This window comes from Heliangelus exortis, chromosome 3 (assembly GCF_036169615.1).
Source record: "Heliangelus exortis chromosome 3, bHelExo1.hap1, whole genome shotgun sequence".
Classification (NCBI taxonomy): domain Eukaryota; kingdom Metazoa; phylum Chordata; class Aves; order Apodiformes; family Trochilidae; genus Heliangelus; species Heliangelus exortis.
Window position 1 is genome coordinate 84,206,425 of NC_092424.1, and position 18,557 is coordinate 84,224,981.

Below are 18,557 nucleotides of genomic sequence, written 5' to 3' on the forward strand. Positions count from 1 at the left end.
CAGTTTAAATTTAGGGTTTCTTCTTCCAGAAGCTACAAGGAACAGAAATAGAGAATTTAGAAGGTGCACAATAAAGCAGCAGAATGTTAAAAAATAGGACACAGGGGAAAAAGAACAATAAAGGAAGAGTCTAATTTTTATTTCTTTAGTACACTCTGATCAATGCTTGCAGCTAGAATTTAGCACCAGATGTTAAAGGATTATCTGACATCTTTAAGTCATGCTTGTGAAGGCAATAAACAACAACAAAAAAACTGTTTTATGAGAAAGGTAATGAAAATTATTTTTGAAATTGACTTATGGGCTGGTAAGGGAATGTAAGTAAAAAGTATACTAAGGATATTATCATATCAGGTATGATAAAATAAAAAAAATGGTTGTTTTATTTTTGTAAATGACCAAAAGCAACATTAAAGACAGTTAAATATTTAAATGTGTGCATATATACTGGAATGATTACCATAGTAATGATGTTTGTTTCATCACAGAAAAAATTTATCATTCCTTCTTCCTCTAGGGAACCCCAGGTTTACCTGGTCCACCTGGCCCAGTGGGACCTCCAGGAGAAAGGGTAAAGTTTCCTCAGTTTATCCCCACCAAATAATGTGGTGACTTCCCTGTACCCCCTTTTATAATATCTTTCTATTTTCAAATGTGTTTTCAAAAGGAGTCCTTTTATTGGTATCCAACCTGGAGAGGTAAAAGTGGAAGGACTGGAAAAATCTAGGGGTGAAAACCTGCCCAGATAGCCATAGGTTAGCGAGATAGTTAAAAATTGCACTGCTGACTCTCCTGACTAGATTCTCAGGTGCCTGCACCCATTGGGCACTGCTCTGCTGAGGTACTCACCCCTGATGTCTTCCACAGACTGCTACTGCATCCCTTTGTAACTTTGTCTCAATGTCTGCAAGATGCCATATTCATAAAGAATATGTCTGTACCATTCTTAATATGAAGGTCAGACTTGCTCCTTAACTTTTGACTATCTGAAGCTAAGAAATTTTATTTGGATAAAGGATTATGGACTGTCTTTAATGAAGAAGGGCATGCACACAGATATTTCATTGTGGAGTTGTTGCAATCCCTTTCTTCTTATTTGGGGTTAAAAAGTAAATCTCTTTTGCCTTCACAGTGGTGTATCACCTTTGCCATGAGTAAAGAAATTACTCAGGTTTACAGTCAAAATTAATAGTATATGTATTTATTTATAATTATTCTTTAGTGGGAGCTGATAGCCAAAAATGAAAAACAGACCACCATGTGATAGCCAGTTGCCAAAGAACACACCATTGTGTTGGTGGGTCACCATGGTCCATTAATGTTATTTTGTGAATCCTATTTTAGATTTTGTAGCATCTCTTCTTGCAGGGGAAGTATCTGAGACAGGGGTTGTTCTTAATTTAATAGAAGCCTGCTAATCTGTGAATGAGATCTTTCTCCTCTGGGATAGACCAATGATTTTTTTCTTTAAAATATCGACAGAGACTCATTCCATCTTCAGTTAATCAAAAGTAGCTGAGCATCTTCTAAACTGGCTAAAGCCATACCCATCTCCAGCATTAGTTATGTTAGATATATATATATTTTAGCTTACATCATAGATAGGTTTTAACATACATGTTTGTAGCAATCAGGAGTATTCCAATTCCATGATCTTAAATGTAATTTTAATCAGGCTACAATTCAAAGTTAATGTCTCACCATGCTTTTGTTTTTGAATAGGGTTTCACAGGAAAAGATGGTCCCACAGGTCCCAGAGGCCCACCAGGACCAGCGGTAAATATACTTTTGTCTTTGATATACTCTGAAATAAGAGACCTGAGCCAAGGCAGAACCATATTGACTTCTTTAGTTTCTGACAAAAATTAAACAGGTCCTTTGTCTAATACCCTAAATGGATCTGAAAAACTGTCAGCAGAAGGTGAGCAGCCAGCTGCATTAAACATGTATTCACAAGCATTCATAAGGATGGTTTTAAAACTGATCTATGCCGGTGTAAATAAGGGAAGAACCATTTTGCCAGGTTCTTTAGCTGTGATCTTTAAATGTAAAGCTACATCTGCTGAAACAAATCAGCTAATTACTTGTAGTCTGGTGAAAAAACCCCAAAACACTGTTAATACAAATTCTTCTTGACAAGAGTATTTGAGGATTAGTTTTTGCTTAAAAAGCTGCTTCACTGAGTTTTGTGTAACCATGTTAGAAAAGGTGCTGGCAGTTGGAGGAAAACATCTTAGGCTGGATCAGACAGCCCAAGATAAGCAAATTGCTGCAGCTCCATGTTACTATGTCTAACCTGGAGTGAAACAGGTGTGTTTGCAAGAGGCACACATACATGGAGCATATATTTACACCATCTATATTTAAATATAGATCTATTTATATATAGATCTATTTTTATATAGAGACAGGAGTCTCTAGGCAAGGTATTATTTGGGTTACTCCTGCTCTATCACGATTTTCTTTCTGGTGCTCCTTTGTGGATGTGCAGATGAGCTTTTATCACATAGCCTAACAATAGTCTTTTATTTGTTCATATTTATATATTATCACTGGAATGACTTTTGTGGACTTCTTGAGGAGTACTACATGGACCATAGGCTGGTTAGGTGAAGTGAGAAGGCCAAATTCTTGTACCCTTGTAGGAAACTGTCATGAAGAGCAATACCAAAACCATACATTTTCTGCATCTTTAGATTCAGAAATGCCTGTTAAACTGTGGTAAAAGACCATGTTTAAATGAAGAAATGAACTATTTTTTCTAGAGGAAAGTTTTCAATCCTGATATGTTCCCAACAGAAAAAAAAAAACCAAAACAAACCTGAAAGGAGACATTTTCAGTATTGCTTTGGACTCAGTACAATAACACACTTCTTAGTAACACTCAGGCTGTCACAGATTTCTGCAATTCACTTTACTTTTCTTCGGCTGTAGGGTGCCCCAGGAGTTCCAGGAGTTGCTGGCCCAAGTGGAAAACCAGGGAAGCCAGGAGACCGTGGGACACCAGTAAGATAATGATACACTTGCAGTATCAAATTTAAAATTACAGTCTGTTGGTGAATATGAGACTTCTTCTTGCTTTAAACTCTTGTCTTGCACTTATGACAGTGGTTAATACAGTGAAGCTGACCTAAGACCACAAGCCCTTTTTTCAAACAATTTTATTTTTACAGTATGCCATTTTGCTGAGTTTAATAGTTGGGGCTGGAAATTGTGGTCTCTAGTTTCCACTAAAAAGGCTGTAGGCTATTATGTGCCAAGATATATATTCCTACAGTGCACAAGCATGAAGAACTAGGTCAGCAAAATGACTGGAAAGTCTTCATATCTGTTTATGTGTGTGTGTAGTAAAAAAGTGGTACACTGCTGAAGGCAGACAATCTTTGATAATATTAGATAATCACTTATGTTTTGCAAACGTGGTGTGTTTTTTACAGTGTGTTTTCAAAAATTTTTGAGGGTGGTTTCTGTGGGCTCTCAAAGTACAGAGAAAGAGCATGAGGTGCTGCCTCTCACCAGTAGGTTCAGGAGAAATTTGGATTGACTCATATGTAGGATCTCTGAGAAATTGTGCTTGAGTCGAGTGGAAACAGCAATTCAAATGGCAAATCATTCACTACTTTTACTTAATATCTGGCAATCAGTCAGAATTTTCCATCCTACTTCAAGGTCATTGGGTATACAACAGCTGGATAATTTTGAAGAATATAAAATAAGCTAGGCTGTCTTGATGATTATGAAGTGGAAGCTCCCAGGAGCACTTGGAAGTTGGGTCATTTTCTCATACACACATTGAATTCAGCCTGTATTTGCCAGCCTATAAATCCCATTTCTTCTCACAGTGGAGGACAGTTAGTGTCTTAGGAAAGCACTGAAGCTTTCCTGTGTTAGACATACTTTGTTAATGTCATATTCCTACCAGGTCAAATGCATGATAGACATAGAGATAGGGCACAAAGTGCTGTGGTTGTTCATGAATGAACTTCAAACTCCTAGGTGTATATCCAAGTTTTCTTTCACCTGGGACACTTGATAGCTAATCCAGCTCAGCAGCAAAGATCTTCTGCAGTTAAATAATGTGCATAGAAGGAAATTTGGCTACAAGCCCAGTTTCAGTGCTTTTGCAAAGCAAGCAGTAAATTTCTGTCCAAACACCACATGTATGTTCTTCTACACTCTAATCTAAAGAGTTCCTTTCCGTTAGAAATACATTTTTTTCCCTTCAGTTACTGGAATTTCTTGTAATGTGACACTGTGCATCATATTTATAATTTCTTATGTTTTTAGAACAGATCCCAACAGGAATTCTGGCGAACACCTTGCAGAGATGTTTTATCAAACTCGTGGGGGACAGAATTTCAACATTTTCCTTTTATGTCCAGTATTAGAATTGCCAAAGGTGCAACCTAATGGCCAAATGCAACTCGCAGTATCCTGAATCACAGTGCAGACTTGCCTAAATTTTTAACTTCCTCTGCTGGAGAAATATTATGAGGCTTCACGTTGCCTCTGGTAAATACCAGGGGTAAATAATTTTTTACCAGCTCCCACCTTTTTTTCTTCTGCCTAAACAATCTGTGTTGCTGGTACTGTGAAGTGCAAGTCAGGTGGTAGACCCCCTACAAAGCAAGGAACATCCCAGGCAAAAGATACACAGTTCTACACAAATTATGAGAAGCTTTATTGTTGCAAAGGCATTCCCAGTGAATGAAGTTAATTTGAGCTCCTTCATGATGTGTTAAATACCACTAATGTGCTAAACTGAAGCAAACCACACCATGAATGTGGCTGTAAACATTTCTCTACCTCCATGTATATTTACACTAGATCAAGCTGATAGTTGAAGTGTTAACTGAATTTCTATGGAAATAGGAAATTTGACTTTGCAATCTGTTTTTAAGCAATTCCAAGAGAAACTTCTGTGGGTTTTTTCTTCAGTTTAGAAACAAAATGACCAAGAAAGGAACAGTAAGGAAACAAATGATTCACTAATTCTATTGAAAATTGAGCACTGGCTATCCTAGAGGAAACTATGGTATCTGTCTTCTGTATGGTCAGAGACTGAGAATTTGGTGGTCATACATATAGGGTAACAACCAGCAATAGTAAGAATGAGTCATGAAGCTATAAGAAGATATTGTCTAAAAAATAAATGGATATTAATTTCCTGTGAATAAATGTAACAGGAAATGGAAGGTCTTGGACTGTTAGAGAAGAAAAGTTCCAGTACTCTTGTTTTATAGGTGAGAGAGTGAAATGATAAAAGATGGGTAGGCAAATTAAGTTGACTTAAGGCAGAGATGTCTTGTTCATAGAGCAGACTGTGACAACAGCTTTGTTCATCTATAAGATCCCAGCAAATAGTGCAAGGCATTTATGCTTTATACATAAGGTATTATTAGACTGATGCCTCTGAAAACCTTTAGAGGATAATTCCAAGCAGTTTTGGAGTATTTTATATTCTCTTACTGTCATGTATTCACTGGTCTTGTGTCTATCTATGCTGACATCCTAAATGAGGTCTCAAAAAGATGTGGCTTTGGGAGCAGCGAACTGGTGTCTTATTCTGGGAGCAACATTCTTTTGGAGAAAACAATTGAGAGCATTATCTTTTAAAGTAAAAATAGCTCAACTTCCTTTGTTTTGTCCTCCTTCAGCCCTGGTACTTTGCTGCATCCCTAGCCTTCATCCCACAGCTCAGAAAAATCCCACATGCAGCATAAACTAGCTTTTACTCACACTGACCTCAAGTAACTCACTCATTGAAGGATATCAGCAAAACAGAATGTCAGCAGCAGCTGCTGCTTCTCAAAGTGCTGGCATGCAGTTGACAAAATTGCATGGTTTTCTCTATTAAGAGAAAATAAAGTAAAACTTAAGAAGAATGTAAGCAAGTGGGAGGAAGCTGCAAATAGCAACTCAGTAATTGCTGTTGCAATTATTTTTTTGAAACCGTGTTTCTAAAATATTCAGGTGGAAAATGAACTTTATTGTTAATATAACCAATCAGCCTCTTATCTTCAGATTTTAAAACTAGTTAGGAGTATAATTGCCAATCATAAGGCTAAATCACCATATCTTTTCAAGTTCACAAGTTGAATCATAGAGTTGTAGAATGGTTTTGCTTGGAAGAGACTTTAAAGATCACCTAGTTCCGATCCCCCTGCATGGGCACGGACACCTCCCACTAGGTCAGGTTGCTCGGAGCCCCATCCAACCTGGCCTTCAACACTTCAAGGGAGGTGGCATCTACACCTTCTCTGGGCAACCTGTTCAGTGTTTCACCTCCCTCACAAGAAAGAATTTCTTCCTAATATCTAACCTAAATCTACCCTCTTCCATCTTAAAGCCATTGTCCTGTGTCCTATCATTATACTCACTTGTGAAAAGTCCACCTCTAGCTTTCTTCTAGGGCCCCTTCATGTACTGGAAAGCTGCTATAAGGATCATCTTTGTGGCCCTCTTGGACTCACTCCAACAGCTCCATATCCTTCCTGTGTTGAGTGCTTTAGAACAGGACACAGTACTCCAGGTGGCATTGGACAAGAGTGGAGTAAAGGGAAAGAACCACCTCCCCTGACATGCTGCTCGTGCTTCTTTTGATGCAGCTGAGGATACAGTTGGTTTTCTGGACTGCAAGAACACAATACCAGCTCATGTCGAGCTTCTCATCAACCAGCACCCCAAGTCCTCTCCCTCAGAGCTGTCCTCAGTCCATTTTCTGCCCAATCTTTTTTTTTGCTTGGGATAGCCCTGACCTAGGAACAGGACCTTGCGCTTGGCTTTATAGAACTTCCTGAGGTTAGCATGGCCCCACCTCTCAAGCCTGTCAAGGTCCCTCTGGATGGTATCCCTTCCCTCCAGTGTGTTGACCATGCTCTAAAGCTTGGTGTCATCAGTAAACTTTCTGAAGGTGCCCTCAATCCCGCTGTCAATATTGCCAACAAAGCTGTTAAACAGAATATTAAAGTTGACTGTGTATCACTTGTAATTAAGGAATGACCTTAGCATTTTTCTAGCTGGCAGACCTTTGTTGGAGATACTTTGGAGCAATGTTTTACTTTTTTTTACCAGAACATCTTCCTGTCTTACCAATGTGTTTTGTGGCTGAAGAGAGCCTGAAGAACTCTTCTTGACCAGTCAACAAAAATATTTCTGGAAACAGTGTAGAGTATTTGAACCTTTCAAGTTTCCTTAGTTTTGTTTTCTCCTCTCTCTATAGTTCTAATGTGTGAATATCTTAGCAACTGAATTAATTGGAACAGGGCATTTTAAGTAATTATTAGAATATTACTGGGACAGTAGACAAGAAATCTGTTTATAATGCTTGCACTTACCAAGTGATGAACAAGAAGACATGCTGCATGATTTGCTTCCATTCAAAACAATACTAGGTTGTACCATGAAAGCCTTAGGAAGAACAAGAATTAGAATGAGCAACTATTGTAAATATGTACCCAGCAGAAAATTGCTTTCAGAAACAGCAAAAAATTGCCAAATTTCAAACAGGACAATAAGCACCAAATAATGTGTTAGGGGTTTTTTTTTCCCCCAAGATTTCCATGTTTTAGGCTAATGTAGATGAAAAACCTTCAATTTTATGCAATGGATATTTCAGATACATGTGACAGTTTATGACTAAAATGCTAATGTCTGTTGAATTGAGAGTCAAACTGCATGTCCTCTAGAGCATTAATACATCAGCATTTACCACAATGTCAATTATTCGAGACATATATCATATTTTCCTGTTGATTTTAATTGTTGCAGTTTATTTATGTCATTATTTGCATTCACAGGCACTTACAAGCCCATGGTCTGTTTTATCATGTGGCTGTGCTAGAACTAAAAGGCATTTAACAAAGTAAGAAAAGATACACATGAAAGAGTGGAGGACAGAAGGGAAAGAGTATTCATCCCTTTGGGGGGTATATTGTGTACATATAAGTAATTGTCTCACTGGTGACATAATTTACTCCAGTGACACATTTATGGTGTCACCATTCTGAATCTTTTGTTTGCATCTGTATGATTAATTTTGCATGACCGGTCTGTTCTGCATGCTGCAAATGTACCATATGCCATTTACTTAGTGATGGGTGAGCTGCCTCATATTTCCTGTGGCGTGCCATGGGGTTGGTTTATGTCACACTGCTGCAGAGAAGCTTGGACAGCATTGTAAGTCCACACCCTGACATACCCCATTGGAATTTGTTTGCCCCAAACCTTGATGGAAGTCTATGAAAGAGTGCCACTGCATTCGAATTGTATCCACTGTGACCTCAGAGGAATGATTTGTTGTCTCATGTTGTTGAAATTAATTATGGATACTGCAGGAATGTTATGAAAAACAGCTGCAGCCCACACTTAGCTTTTGCTTTGTTCATGGTGATAAACAGGCTCCTTAAAGAAACACTACAATGTAAAAAGCAGTAACATTTAGGATGCATGTGTGTAGAGCCATGTAGAGCAGCAGACAACCAAACAAACCTTTCATTTTTGAAATATATGTATTAAAAGTAACTTAGGCTACAAGTAAAAATCTGTTTGAACTCATACTAGACCTTTTTTACTTACTAAGCAAGATCCCGTGCTCTTCAGACACATTCTGTCAGGTCAATTTACAGTAGGTTTTTAGAAGGACTCAGCTATGGTCTAGACCTTCATCCACTGAAGTAAAATGTAAAACTCACCCTGACCACTTCAGGCACCCTATTTTTGGCCAAATTTTAGTTTGTGCTGCCCTGGAAATTGTCACATGTGGCATTTCTCAGAGTGAGTGTTCAAGAGCATGGGAAAGGCTATTCAGGACAGCTTCCTAAGCAGCTCTTTCAGTAAATGCAGTTTTGTTGTTGTTGGGGTTTTTTGTTTTTCTTCTTCTCTTCTCTTCTCTTCTCTTCTCTTCTCTTCTCTTCTCTTCTCTTCTCTTCTCTTCTCTTCTCTTCTCTTCTTTCTCTTTTTTTTTGCTTAACACAGGGTCTGTTTCTTGTGGGTTCAGTCTTCCTAGACATGTGATTTTCCTAGCTTACCTTCTTTAATGATGAGTTGGGTTAAGATTTGAAATTAATGAGTAATATATAATTCACATAAGACTATTCCTTATTTAAAGAAATGTGGTACTAGAAATTCACCTTTCAAATTGGCAGAGTGCTCCTGGTGTCAGAATTCTTCAGTCTCTTTGTCACTGGTTGGATTTTTTCCTTCAGATCTCTGTCAGTGTGTTGATTATACATAAAAGATCACTGCTTATCCAAATCTGCTTAAGCCTCTCTGAAATGTAAAGTTCAAGGAGGACTAGGTCTACCATCTTGAAGGAGCCATAATGTGTTCTAGATTGCTTGTCTCAAACTTACAGCTGGGACAGAATAACATAATCCCTCAGTTGTTTTATTTTACTATATTTGTTTTAGGGTACACCTGGAATGAAGGGAGAAAAAGGTGACAGAGTAAGTCTGCTTTAAAATAATTTTTATTGGATTTTTTATTTAAACACTATGTCTTCAGAAGCACCAACACTTGCTAACGAAACATTTTGGTTTTAATTATTTAGGGTGACATTGCTTCTCAGAACATGATGCGAGCAGTTGCAAGACAAGTTTGTGAACAGCTGATAAATGGTAAACAGTTTTACTTGCTTTGTTTCTCATACTAGTAATTTATTACTTTGCTTGTTAAAAGAGAAACCAGTGGCTTAAATTTAAGGTGAGGGGTACTGGCCACATAGCACAGCAAGAGCTTGAGTGATCTGATAGCTGTCGAATGCCAATGATTGGGTGAAAAGAAAGTGTAGTGCTAAATTTTTGCAAGATCTGGATGGCAAGCTTGATCATGAACTGATTTGTGACCTTTGGAAATACATATGCAAGTCTAGAGCTCTGTACAATGAAGGTGACTTTCCTTTTGTCTGGTCCAAAATTACTTCATCTTTGTCATAGAATCAATATACATTTTCTCATTAAATGTGTCTTATCTTCAGAAGGAGGGAATTAGTGAGGAAAAGGTTGCTCATTGCAGGTACTTCAATAACAGGAAAAGGCAGATGAGTCTCGGATAAATACTGTACACAAAGTCAGCTGTGCTATGAAAGTAAAAATGATACTTTTTTGGATAAGGACTCCGAATTGAATTTCAGTCCTCTACTGCCACACAGTGCAGCTCTGCATCTCAGGAAAGTATTTTCTCCGGAGGCTCTGTCTGTGTCCCTGAAACAATTTTTTTTCCTATCAGTAGACCTGCCAAAGAGGACAGAGACAAATGTTTCCATAAATTGTTCTTAATATTATTCTGTGACAAGTGTAAGTGCTGACTGAGGTAAACAGATACACCTTTTGGATTATTAAGAGTACTTGTGTACAGGGAGGAGAACAATATGTCCTTTAAAAAACCTCTGATGGCTGCTGTTTAAAGCATGTCTATTAGTTATCCATCACAAAAGAAGGAAAGTACATTCAGAAATATACTAGGCTTATAAATAAGGATGTGTTATCCAAGATATTTTGGCATCTCTTTTTTGAAAATCCCTGCCTTATTTTTTTCATATTTAGCTCATCTCTTCAGTGTTATGCACATTACACTTATAAGGTAGGGCTAGATGTGTCCCCCATTGAGGGCTTCTTCCTGTGTAGCTACATAATGCTGTTGGTTATATTCAGACACCTTTGGAAATGAAATTTGCCTATATGCATAATATTTATAGGTACAAGCCTATAGACATCCTACAGACTTAAGAAAGTGACTTCATAAACTGCGTGCTGCTAGCTCTACACACAAGTAATTTATATTGTGTTGGTGGTGGCTTTAGAGTACATATAAAGTACATAGAAATGTGATACTCTGCTTTTTGAAGTGCAACAAGTCCTTTCTGTTCTTCAGAGTAGAAACAATCTCGGATTAGAACTTTGAGAGCAAGAGTATCGTAAACAAATGCTTGTTTGTTACTTAATTGCTTTAAAATTAATTTTTGTTAATATTGCTGGCTTCCAGAATCCCCCTTACCTTTCTTTCCTCCCTCTTTCATTTATATTCAGTTTTCTTATCCATCATTCCTTTTACATCTTCCTAATTTGTACCAATTTGTACCAATTCACTGCTAATTTATTGAATGGGAGCAAAGATAGGATTTAATGAAGAGAGATATTTTGTTATTCCTTATCTATAAAAGACTTTCACTCATTTCACATGGTTTATTGAACCATTTTCTTTCCTCTTGAAGGCCAAATGAGCCGGTTCAATCAAATGCTGAATCAAATCCCGAACGATTATTATTCAAACCGGAACCAGCCAGGGCCACCAGGACCACCTGGTCCCCCGGGAGCTGCTGGGACAAGAGGAGAGCCTGGACCTGGAGGAAGACCAGGATTCCCAGGACCTCCTGGGGTTCAAGGGCCACCTGGTGAAAGAGGTGAGTACGTTCCAAAGCAGCCCTATATTTCACAATGCAGAGAGTGCCAGAGGAGCAGTTTGATCCCTTTACCATATTCAGGCAGAAGCCCATGACTTGCAGTAGCCTGCTAGGTCAGCTGGATTGCTCGAGGAGCACTGATGTTCAGGAGGACAAGTTTAATTACATCACTGCTTTTCTTTGTCTCTCCCTTCCAAATGTTTCATGAAACACAAGTTGGTATAACATTTTGGCAGCTGTCTCAAGCTTTCATATGATATCCCAGGAAAGTGAATGTTCTCAGAACTCCCCTTGCACTAAACAGCTACATTTTGAAAGCCTGTTTGGAGTAACACAGCTCCTATTAAGAGAGAAAATGAATCATTACTAAGAATATAAAGTAGGAGTTGAAAGAATTAGGTCTACAACCTTGGCTCTTTGCAGTACTCTCAGAGAGGGAAACTGTGAACTGAGTATGAGTATATGGGTTAACCTATTTTGTGGCTGCCTTGGATCACTGCAATGACATGGAGTGCACTATGTTGGGGCCTTTGTTTATTCCAGGTATTCTACTGTAGCATAGACACAGTGCTGTGTTTTCTAGCATACATTTTAGTATACTTACAAAAGACTAGAAAAAAAATCAGGAAAGAACAAATTTCTGAATTCTGCTGTTTCTTAAACTTATATCTTTATAACTGTTTCTAAGAAAGTGTAAGGCATCCTTTACAGCAGAAGTATGAAACTTTAAAAGTACCTTACTGTTTGTAGTTGAAAATAGTACAGTTCTTTAGTACTTTAAGTATCTCAAAGACTTTTCTGTGTTTGAAAAAGTTTATTCCCACTAAATAAGTGCATTCTGCTACTTTATTTTTAAGTTAATGTATTTATATCCAACTTATTTTACCAAATGCACATTTGGATAAATACCAAATAAGGTTTGACCAGACTTGTTGCATTAAATAAGGGGAACTATTAATATCAATATCAAGAAATATTTATATGTGGTTTCCTTCCTTCTGTTTTCTATTGCTTTTAAAAAATTTATTTTGTTCCATAGGAATTCCTGGAGAGAAGGGTGAAAGAGGAACTGGATCTCAAGGACCACGAGGTTTGCCGGGACCACCTGGTAAATATCTCTTGTTTTAGCAGATTACAAAAAAGTAGGAGAAAAAAAAAGACATTTTTTCATAGGGAACCAGGCTGTATATGGTGAATAAACATGCTTTTCTCTGTCCACATCATGTTTTTGACATATGTTAGAGCTTACTGGAAAACCCTGCAAATAAACTAAAAAAAAGAAAAGGCAATTTTGAAAAAAATTTGGATGTTGCTATTTGGTATTTATATTGTAATTTACTCATCTGGTATGCTAGTTTGCTTGAAAATGTGTTGCATGAAAATAGATTGTCCAAATATTTGACAAATATTTTGAGTGTTATCAGATGATACTTTTGCAGTATCTAGTTCTATTTTTTAAACTGCGATTCCAGAACTGAATATTGTCCCTGGACTACAGGATACTCCCACATGCAGAGTTAACAGATGACAGAGTCAGATGTTTTCACCATTGGTTTTGCTCTATGTATCATGCAGTTTTGTTTGCTGATGCCTTGGCAGAAATTACCTGCACCATTTTTCTCTGCTTGTAGTTTACTAGGCTAAACACAGTTTTTCATTACAGGACCCATAAGATGCTTGCAACTGTAGCCCCAGTTGCTTGAAGCTTTACTTTTCTGCTAACCATAATAAGATTGCTTCCAAAAAAAACATTACCTCATCTATCCTGGGGCTGCAGGGTAGCAGAATTAATGTACTCCTATATTTTAATTGAAATCCAGTGTGCTAGTCTAATCTAGTAGTTTCCCTTGAGAACTTCATATCTTACGAGAAGGGGAAATAAACCAGAGAATTCATTGATGTTTCTTACTTGGCTCAAACCTTACTAAATCCGTTTCTGTGAAGAAGTCCTAAAGTAAGCCACACACAGGGAAACAACTAATGATGAGTCATATTTCTAGTTTTCTTTTGTTTTTCTTTCTGTTGACCCCCATACAGCAACAAAGTGCAAGTGTTTTCTCACCAAAGGCAAAGCCTAGACTGTGTAGTCTAGACAGCAGTAATGTTAGCTGTTTTATCAAGCTGGATTTTAAATAAAGCAACCTCCCAACCTTTCAATTCTAAAATTAGGTCCTCAAGGAGAATCTAGAACTGGTCCACCAGGCTCCACAGGATCACGAGGACCGCCAGGGCCACCAGGTCGTCCTGGAAATGCTGGTATACGAGGTCCCCCAGGGCCACCAGGATATTGTGATTCATCCCAGTGTGCTAGCATCCCTTACAATGGCCAAGGATTCCCAGGTAGGTTACAAACAACTTAACTTGCCTTGAATAGCATTTGCAGATGTGGATGTTCATAGTGAGCTGCTTTACCATGAGACAATCCTGCCAGCCTGGAGATACTGAATCAGGAGGAAATGTTTGAAATGAGCAGGTCTGTCTCATTGTAATGTGCAGGTATATGAGCAGTCATTTGGACTTTGATGCAGATTTACTTGATGTTATGTGTGGTTTGCTTTAAAAAGGAGGTAGTAGCTATTTTAGTAGTTTTTGGGTTTTTTTTAAATAAAAAAATACATAGACTGCTAGTAGTTGATAATGTTGCTCATAGGATTTTAGTGACCATTTTCTTCTTCTTTTCTCCCCTCCATTCCCACCCTTCCAATCATCTTCAGAACAAGGTTGAATTCTCCATGTTTTTCTTGAAAAATAAAAAGAATGCTGTAGTTGGCAATTTCCATGTGTCTCTTTTTGACCAGTGTCAGCATTATTTATACAAAATTGATACCTGAAATAAAAAATTTCCACAAAGGAAATCCATTCAGTGACACAGTGCAGACAACTGAAAGAACAACACTGTCCTACAATTTCTACTGAGTTAATCAGCATGGAGTCCCTAATTAGCCCTTGGTCATACCAGCTTTCCACTATGTGTTGTAGCTCAGAATAGTGGGCTGCTTCTGGAAGCAAAATAAAGGGTCACAGCGGCCACCAATTTCTGTTTGGAAATATTCTAATATATTTTGACATGGGGATCCTGCAGGACCACAGTATTGTTAACAAATTAATATGTATGCATTGCAACATCTCAAAATTAGTGTATGTGTTACTACTATTGGAAATGGTTTGCTGTTAGTGTATTGTGCATGTAGCAATGAACAGAAAAAATAAAAAGAGAAAAGATATATATATATATATGTACACACTTGCAGACTCAGTGCTGCTGTTTTAAGAAGCAGGTGGTTGGCCAGATCTGAAATAATTCTTATTTAAATGAAAAATAAAGAAAATTGTTCCCGTGATTCAGCAGAGTCCTCCATTCTAGTAAGCAGCTCTGTATACATATATAAATATATGCCTATGACTTAACTGTTATGTATTTAGTGGGATGAAAGTATGTTTTTGCGCATCAGATGGACTTTTTAAAAGACTAACATCATCTTTGACCTGTTTCAGGTTTCGGCTAACACATTTTCTAAGTCGCCAGTGCTGCTTACAGTTTGAATACATGAAAATCCTGTTTCTGAGATGTTTGCGCACGTGCTTATTAGAAAATGAGTCCGTATGGATATTTCACCACGGATATGGTTTTTGAACCATGTTGACCTCGTAGATGGGGAGATTCTTTCTTACTAACACAAATCGTGACTGATAAAGGACAGTGATGTCGATTCCTAAAGCCTGTTGCATTTCAATAATAAAATAGACAGACTTCCTTTTATAAAAAGAGACCCAGACCATCAAAAGCCTCAGTGGTGAAGGAGGGTTATAAAGCTACTAACCAACAAAGGAAATGCCATTAGAGGAGAGAGATTTAACCTGGTAAATGAGAAACGACTTATGTAAATAGTAAACTAATTGTGGCTTGTAAATGATTTGTATGGGACCGTACCCACTAAAATCTGTTAACAACTCTACGTGATGCTTTTGCATAAAAGCCTGCTGCTGCTTGCTATATGCCGGGATAACATCTTTGACAACTTATGAAACCTACCTGTCTGTTGCTTGTTACCAACATGTCTGAATCGGGGCATGTGCCTTCTTTTTTTTTTTTTTTTTTTTTTTTTTTTTTTTTTTTTTTTTTTTTTTTTTTTCGTATGTAATCTTGTTGGATTCTGTAACTGAAGTTATAAATATCAAAGTTTTATAATTATTTTTCTTCTGTTTTGCTGTAGTTTTTGGTGTTCCTGCAGCACCAGCTGTAACTCGGTTTGTTACGAGGAACAGCACAAGAGAATGACATGTACTGTATATTGCCGCTGGTGATAGTTATGTCTTACTTTCCCATTCTCAGAGAAAATCAGTATATGACATACCCACCTATTCATTTTACCTGCCCCATGTCTTCTGCTAATTACACAGTTTAAAATAAAGTCCAGTGCTTGAATTTACTGAAGTAACTGTAAAATAATATTTTTTATTTTTCTTTTTTTTTTTTTTTCCTCCAGTTTACAATAATTGGTCCCTAGTATAATTTAAGACTCTTTTTTAGTAACGTTTTCTGTATCATAATTGCAAAGCTTTGCAAAATCGGTTTTAAAATTTTTTCGTTGTTTTACTGCTAAAAGGTATCCATGAACAAAAGTGAAAAATACCCCCAAGCGAGATATTAATTTATATATTTATTATGTGGAAATATGATTGGACTAACATTATGTAGGCAAACTAACCTTCGTTGTATTTGTGGATTCAAAGACATGCGATAACTGTTATGTTCAATCGGACAACTATTTTCAACCAGAACCATACGTGCCTGAAAGTGGACCCTATGAACCTGAAGGTGAACCCTTTATAGTACCTATGGAGTCAGAAAGGAGAGAGGACGAGTATGAGGACTATGGAGTTGAAATGCATTCACCAGAATACCCTGAGCACATGCGCTGGAAAAGATCCCTCTCAAGAAAAGCAAAAACAAAACCGTAAAAAGACCTGTGCCTTGTTTTGGGTTTTTTGGTTGGTGGTTTTTGGTTTTGCTATGCTTGCATTCGCAGGTACACACAGGGAGAGTGCATAATTTCTTTTGCAGTGTAGCCTTCTGGTCTTTTCATATCAGACGCACCCTTGTGTTGTACCTTGCTGATGTGAGGATAGCAATGTGGGTACCTACAGACTTCATATTGCTCTGGAAATGCTTGTAAAATACTTCTGCTTATAGTGCCTGCATACAGGTTAATATCTGCCTTGAGTTATCCCAGTGCTGCCTTTTCATTAAAATGATGGAAAACCAAATAAATGATCGTTAAAAAAAAAAAAAAAAAAAAGAAAACCAAAAAACCAAAACAAAAATAACCACAGAACTGCTGCAATTTTCCCAAGAACTTTCTGCTTTAGCTCTACATTTTTCTTCTTTTTCAAGTGCATGTTTGCAGTTCAGGCAGATCACAGGTCTGCAATATCTAGTCAAAAAGAAACAAAAATTTCCCTCTCCTTCCAATAGCATTGTCATTTTCCTCTCTTAGTTACACTTTGCAGAGCATATACTGCTCTTATACATCTCCTTTAAACACCACAAACATTAAGTAGCTGAAATCATTGTATCAGCTGGATACAGTTTAATAATGCCTTAAATCTCCTTGTTTGTAGACACAGTAACATTTATGCCAAATTGCAGTCAATCCTGCAGAGATGGAATTGCATGTTTATGTTGTATATTTAGTATTGTTTTTTTTTTTTTTCAGAATACGATGTTTGTTAGTTATCAAAAGCAGTTGGAAATTGTTTGCAAGACTATGGATATAGAATTGCTGCTTTTATATTTTAACTGCAAATTGTGAATTTCACTGCCTTATATTATTTATTTCTGAAATGAAAGAGGCATTTTTCAATAAAACTACTGAAAATTTATGCGTGTCTCTGCAGTTTTTAAAATGCATGGTGAGATTGATGTGTGTATACTATTATAACACTTATATAAGTAAATAACACTTGTTTACTCAATCATTTGGATATTACAGAAACAAAAAATCAAGTTAAATGGGAATAGTCTTAAAATAGGTATCTAAAATAAGTGTCTAAAAGTGGGTGGATGAAAGCAGGAGAGGCTTCCTCTGTTTGAGGTATGAATAAGGAAGATTTTGAAAAGAGCAACAAAACTGCAGTGGACCAAAGGAATCACTTGCTGAGGAGAAGCAGCCATTAGGGTTAGGGTGGTGGTGATAGTGGACTGGTGGTGGTCTTTGCTATCTGTGGTATCTTAACCAGGGTCTGTCTTAGAAGTAGAAGTGGTTTTTGCCATAGGACCTGGAGCAAACCCTTTTGACTTCATTGGGAAAGCTGGGTTTAGTGTCCACAAATGGAGATCATGCAACAGCTCTGTAGTCCTGGGTGATGATCAGTGAAATGAAATTCAAGTGGCATTTGAAAGAGTAACCCAGATTTCAGCCATGTGCCTTTTTAGACTTTAGTAAGAGAATAATTCTTGAGTGAACTGAGGAACATTTAAAGGAGAATCAAAGCCACTGATTCTTTGTTTTCCTCTAATTGCAAAGAGTCAAGTATCAAAAACATGTCCTGCGGCTTGATGTGCAATAAGGAAATGCATGTGTCTGGCAGAAAAAAAAGAGATGTTTGTAGACATTTCAGGAAGTGCTTATAATGCTTCTCTGAATTGTATTGAATTGAATTAAAATAAACTTGCACTGATTTCCCATTTATCTCCTTTGGCACTGTGTCCCTAGAACAAGTTTAGCCAGATGCCCCTACCTTATAAAAAAGATTCCTTTCTGTCCTCTAAACAGAAAGTTTTACCTCATTTAAAGCACATATATTTTAAATCACTTTTCTATTTCTTCACAAAATACACCCAATGCCTGCCAACCATGCCTTGTGTTCCCTGTGGTCTTTATTGATGCCAGTCTTAGTATAATGAGATGTTGCTGTTTTATTATCTGATGGCCTAAAATATTTAAACATTCAGTGAAACCTAAGCTTGCTAGTAGTCAGGACACTGTAATGACACAATTCTACTCACAGATCCATAGGATGGATACAAGCTCTACAATGTGTACTTTCTACAGGCACAGAATTACAAAGAATAAGTCATGACTACCTTTGAATTGGAGCTGGATGCTGATAACTATTTGTCTTTCATTAAAAAATCTTCATGATCCTCCACACC

At 37.3% G+C, this 18,557-nt stretch overlaps 1 protein-coding gene across 6 annotated transcripts in view; it reads left to right on the plus strand.

Moving 5' to 3' along the window:
* COL12A1 (collagen type XII alpha 1 chain) overlaps window positions 1-17,284 on the plus strand; it is a 99,674-nt gene extending 82,390 nt beyond the window's left edge. For 4 of the 6 annotated variants that reach the window (XM_071741539.1, XM_071741538.1, XM_071741537.1 and 1 more), the window contains 9 exons: window positions 518-571; window positions 1,723-1,776; window positions 2,935-3,006; window positions 9,411-9,446; window positions 9,551-9,617; window positions 11,213-11,401; window positions 12,441-12,509; window positions 13,571-13,741; window positions 16,182-17,284. In XM_071741539.1, coding sequence (XP_071597640.1) covers window positions 518-571; window positions 1,723-1,776; window positions 2,935-3,006; window positions 9,411-9,446; window positions 9,551-9,617; window positions 11,213-11,401; window positions 12,441-12,509; window positions 13,571-13,741; window positions 16,182-16,363 — 894 coding nt within the window. In that variant the 3' untranslated portion in view covers window positions 16,364-17,284. Of the gene's footprint in view, window positions 1-517; window positions 572-1,722; window positions 1,777-2,934; window positions 3,007-9,410; window positions 9,447-9,550; window positions 9,618-11,212; window positions 11,402-12,440; window positions 12,510-13,570; window positions 13,742-14,115; window positions 14,596-14,896 lie in introns of those variants that run through there. The other 2 variants (XM_071741541.1, XM_071741540.1) reach the window with 2 other exon arrangements.
* Window positions 17,285-18,557: the final 1,273 nt, after the last annotated feature.